Source organism: Tupaia chinensis, unplaced genomic scaffold, assembly GCF_000334495.1.
Source record: "Tupaia chinensis unplaced genomic scaffold, TupChi_1.0 Scaffold141247_1, whole genome shotgun sequence".
Taxonomy (NCBI): domain Eukaryota; kingdom Metazoa; phylum Chordata; class Mammalia; order Scandentia; family Tupaiidae; genus Tupaia; species Tupaia belangeri.
The window spans coordinates 451,248-454,878 of record NW_006201110.1 but is presented as its reverse complement, the minus strand read 5'-3'; the positions used below and the strand labels follow the sequence as shown (position 1 = coordinate 454,878).

General features: G+C 62.9%; 3 protein-coding genes across 8 annotated transcripts in view; 2 read left to right on the top strand and 1 right to left on the bottom strand.

Moving 5' to 3' along the window:
- TNFRSF12A (TNF receptor superfamily member 12A) overlaps window positions 1-974 on the top strand; it is a 5,645-nt gene extending 4,671 nt beyond the window's left edge. The window contains exons 3-5 of the mRNA XM_014581923.2: window positions 159-263; window positions 482-616; window positions 707-974. Coding sequence (XP_014437409.1) covers window positions 212-263; window positions 482-616; window positions 707-762 — 243 coding nt within the window. The 5' untranslated portion in view covers window positions 159-211 and the 3' untranslated portion in view covers window positions 763-974. The remainder of the gene's footprint in view (window positions 1-158; window positions 264-481; window positions 617-706) is intronic.
- A 533-nt stretch (window positions 975-1,507) lies between these two features.
- On the bottom strand, window positions 1,508-3,121 carry HCFC1R1 (host cell factor C1 regulator 1). Of its 4 annotated transcripts, none has more exons than XM_006162990.3 (4): window positions 2,594-2,724; window positions 2,223-2,279; window positions 1,999-2,115; window positions 1,508-1,836 (listed from the first exon to the last, which is right to left on the bottom strand). In XM_006162990.3, the coding sequence occupies exons 2-4, from the start codon at window positions 2,252-2,254 to the stop codon at window positions 1,701-1,703; spliced, it is 285 nt and encodes a 94-aa protein (XP_006163052.2). In that variant the 5' UTR covers window positions 2,255-2,279; window positions 2,594-2,724; the 3' UTR covers window positions 1,508-1,700. The 4 variants fall into 4 exon arrangements, with proteins under 4 accessions (XP_006163052.2, XP_014437407.1, XP_014437406.1 ...); XM_014581921.2 differs by lacking the exon at window positions 2,594-2,724 and adding an exon at window positions 2,416-2,460; XM_014581920.2 differs by lacking the exon at window positions 2,223-2,279 and having other exon boundaries at window positions 2,594-3,121.
- Window positions 2,992-3,631, top strand: part of THOC6 (THO complex subunit 6) — a 3,696-nt gene continuing 3,056 nt past the window's right edge. For 2 of the 3 annotated variants that reach the window (XM_027766143.1, XM_027766142.1), the window contains exon 1: window positions 3,007-3,127. In XM_027766143.1, the coding sequence (XP_027621944.1) occupies window positions 3,089-3,127 (39 nt within the window). In that variant the 5' untranslated portion in view covers window positions 3,007-3,088. Of the gene's footprint in view, window positions 3,128-3,631 lie in introns of all 3 variants that reach the window. The other variant, XM_006162991.3, reaches the window with a different exon arrangement.

Sequence of the window (3,631 nt, the reverse complement as noted above, 5' to 3'; positions counted from 1 at the left end):
CCCCCCGCGCGCCATGTCCCGGTCTGGCCGTGCGGTCACCTGTGAGGAATGCGAGGGGAGGGTGCCAATGACTCACAGTACTTGAGCCGGCAGACCCTGACCTCAGCCCCCAGAATAGCCGCTCCCTGCCCCCAGCCTGACCGCGGCCCCCTCCCCAGGCGCCACCCCCTGCTCTCGCGGCCGCTCCTGGAGCACGGACCTCGACAAGTGCATGGACTGCGCGTCGTGCCGGGCGCGACCGCACAGCGACTTCTGCCGGGGCTGTGAGTGGGCGCCGGGCCAGTGGGGAGTAGATGCCAGGCACCGCGAGAAGGTTCCCGAGGCAGAGACGAGGACAGAGGGCTTGGGATGTGGGAAGTTAGTTGGGGGAGGCGGGAGTGAGCACCGGTCTCTGATCAGAGTGGAAAACATAGTGGGGGACTCTCTAGGGGCGGGGCTGGCCCGGAGAGAAGCCAGGTCTAACTGCGAGCCCCACTCCCAGGCGCTGCGGCACCTCCTGCCCACTTCCAGCTGCTTTGGCCCATCCTGGGGGGCGCCCTGAGCCTGGCCCTCGTGCTGGGGCTGCTTTCTGGCTTCCTGGTGTGGAGACGGTGTCGTCGGAGAGAGAAGTTTACTAGTAAGAACGACTGCCACCCCGCTCGCACCTCCCCCAGACCTGGCAGTCTTTGCCAAATCTTGCTCCTGACCCCCACCTCTTATCTTGCAGCCCCCATAGAGGAGACAGGCGGAGAGGGCTGCCCGGGCCTGGCGCTGATCCAGTGAAGTCCAGCGCCCCTTCTCAGCCGGGTTGCGTTACTTGGCCGGCCTTCATTCATTCATTCTGGAGCCAGCCCCAGCGGCCTCGGGGACACGCCTGAGCCAGCCTCCTGCAGCCACAAGGGGCAGCGGCAGGCGGCCGGATGGATGAATCACCCCTGAGGCCTGGGCCAGGGTTCAGGGGAGTCTTCCAAGGTGTCTGCTCCTGGACAGATAAGGAGCCCCATGCTGGCTTGACACTGACAAGCAACTGCAGCATTTGCACAAGGGGGTCTACCTCTTCCCCTGACCCCTAGACTCTACCCACTCAGCTGTACAGAAATTTGACAGCAGAGGTCTTAGCCTGGGGGCTTAGGGACCTGTTCTTAACACTAGGGGGCTGGCCCTCTAAGAGGGCTGGCCCTTACAGACTCGGCCCTTACAGACTCCCCCAACCCCCAAAGTGGGGAGGAGATATTTATTTTGGGGAGAAAGCTGGGGGGGGGAGAATTTATTAATAAAAAAAATCTTTACCTTTAAATGGTGTGGAGAGTGGCATGAGCCCATTTGACTCCCCAGAGCTGCAGGGAGGGAGTGAGTCAGCCAGTCGCGGGGGCGGGGGTGAGGCTCTGACTCACACATTCTCAATGCCTGGATCCCAGCCTGCCAGGACCTGGCTGGCCCTGAGCATTTTCCAGGGAAGTTCTTGAGGAGAAACCCCAGCATCTAGCACCCCAGCCCTCGTCCAAGGCCTCATGTTCCAAACTGAAGGTTCCTTTTCTCAGCCATCTTTATTCCAGGCTCCTGCCTCTCCCACCCCAGGGCTCCACTAGCTCAGTGTCCCCTGCTGGGGAAGGTCCTGCTGTCCAGATGCTGGGTCTGGAGGAGGATGAGCAAGCACCGTGTCTCCGTGGGGCTGCTGGTCTCCTCTGTTGGGGAAGGAGGAAGGGGGCACTGCCCAGCACTCAGAGCTCCGGTACGTCCCCAGCTGAGGTTGCAGCATAGTAGGGGCTGGGAGTGTCCCCCAGCCTCAAGAGTCGGAGAGCCTCAGGGATTAGGCTCCCAGGGTAGCGCCAGAGAAGCAGCTCAGAGCAAGGGCTCCTGGAAGAGGGAAGGACAGTGAGGTCATGAGGCTACAGCTGGCCATCAGAGTGCCTCCCTGGGGCTGGGTCCCAGGGAAGAGAACTACACAGAAGTGGCCTGGGAGCTGACTGTGAGGACTAGGGTGATCCTCCAGGAGGTTGGGCCAGTGGAGGTACCTACCTGAGTGGGGGCACAACCATGGGGGGGCTGCAGTACGGGTGGTCATTGTGCAGGCTGAGTCGAGAGAAGTGGGTGGCCATGTTGTCCTCGGATAAGAACTGTTTGTGCAGGGGCTCCCTAGAAGAGACAGGGAGGAAGGCAGGTTGGGACACAGAGGCAAGGTAGCCTGAAGAGGACCAGAGGTGACAGACCTTGTTGGGACCTCCCCATGCTCCCAAACTCACTGCTTCTCCTCCAGGCGCCGCTTGGTGCTCATGGGCACAGCTCCTCAGAGAGGAGAGCTGGGGAAAAAAGAGAGCCTGGTGCACCCCACCCTTTCGACCCCTTCCGGAGGATATGCCCACCTGAGCCAGCAGCGACAGCCAGGAGCCTCCAGCCCACCCCTGGTCCGGCCGATGTCTAAGCCACTTCTCTCACCTGGGCCATCCGTTAGCCTAGCTCATTAGTCTGGATCCTGAGCGCCCGCCCCAGCAAAGTTTTAGCTCAAGCCCAAACCCCGCCCATTCGTCCCACCCTGTATCGTACAGACCAGCGCTGCGCCCCCGGCCGCAGCTCCTGCGCCTCTGTCAGGCCTCCTCCGAGCCTCAACACGCACCTGGCGTCCAGGTCCCGAGTCGCCCCCGTGGCGGCCCGCAGGTCGCGCTGGACTAGAATCGGGGGTCCTCGCTCCAGGCGTTGTTGCAGGATCATTGGTGTTGAAGGTCCTACTCGAGAGGGGTGGGATCCGGGCGGCAGGGGCGGAGACTCCGAAGGCGTGGCCCACGTGATGGGGGTGTGGGTCAGCGCGCGCAGCGCCGAGATCTGCGCAGGCGCGGAAGACGGGCCGCGCGCGTGGCTGGAAGGCGGGTTTGCTCCGCGGGGTGGGGGAGGGGGAGAGGGGATCCGGCGGAGCGGAGCTGCTATAAGCGCCACTTCTTCGAGTCGGCGGGCTTCGTGTCGCTCATCCCGGTTCTTGGAGCTCAGGCCCGCCTTCGCGCTGGCCGGCGGTGTCGAAGCGGCGAGGCGCCGTGGACAGGAGCCGCTCACCGCACGTCCGGACTCGTGGGGGATGCGTTGAGCGCGGAGCACTCTGGGACTTGTAGTTTGGGCCATGGAGCGAGCTGTGCCGTTCTCGGTGCCTCTGGGTCAGGTAAGGGGGACGTGGTGCGCGGTGCCTTCTGGGTTTGTAGTCCATGCTCAGCCCGGGCGGAGCGGGCAAGGAATTGTGCCCTGAGACTTTCTGTGCGGGCTGTTTATGGGACGCGGACTCTGACACTGCCGAGAGAGTACTCTAGAAGGGCCGCAGGGGCCCGACCTAAGTGTCAAAGAATTGGGGCCTGCTCCGTGGCCTGGCGGTCAGGGCAGCCCGAGTCCTCATGGCAGACGCCGCCATTCAAGTCCCAGACCTGGCAGCTTGAAAGACACGCTGGGCATGTGCGCATGGGTGCCCAAAATCCAAACGGAATGGAGAGAAGTGGGCACGACCGTGCGCCATAGCCGGATGCTGACTCTCTCCCTCTCTGTCTCTGACAAGCAGACACCCTGTGACAAAAGTTTTCTTTAACAAGTCTGGGTAGGTGGGGCCAGCAGGTGGCTAGTGGTTAAGGCGCTGGGTTCCCACATGGCTGACCACGGCTGGAGTCCCTGTGAACCG

Coding starts and splice junctions, on each gene's coding strand:
- HCFC1R1 (XM_014581920.2), bottom strand. CDS start 3,090: ATGGCCCAAACTACAAGTCCCAGAGTGCTCCGCGCTCAACGCATCCCC. Junction 2,116..2,593: donor ACTCGGGACCTGGACGCCAG/GTGCGTGTTGAG, acceptor TGTCTCTTCTAG/GGAGCCCCTGCACAAACAGT. Junction 1,837..1,998: donor ATGGTTGTGCCCCCACTCAG/GTAGGTACCTCC, acceptor TCCCTCTTCCAG/GAGCCCTTGCTCTGAGCTGC.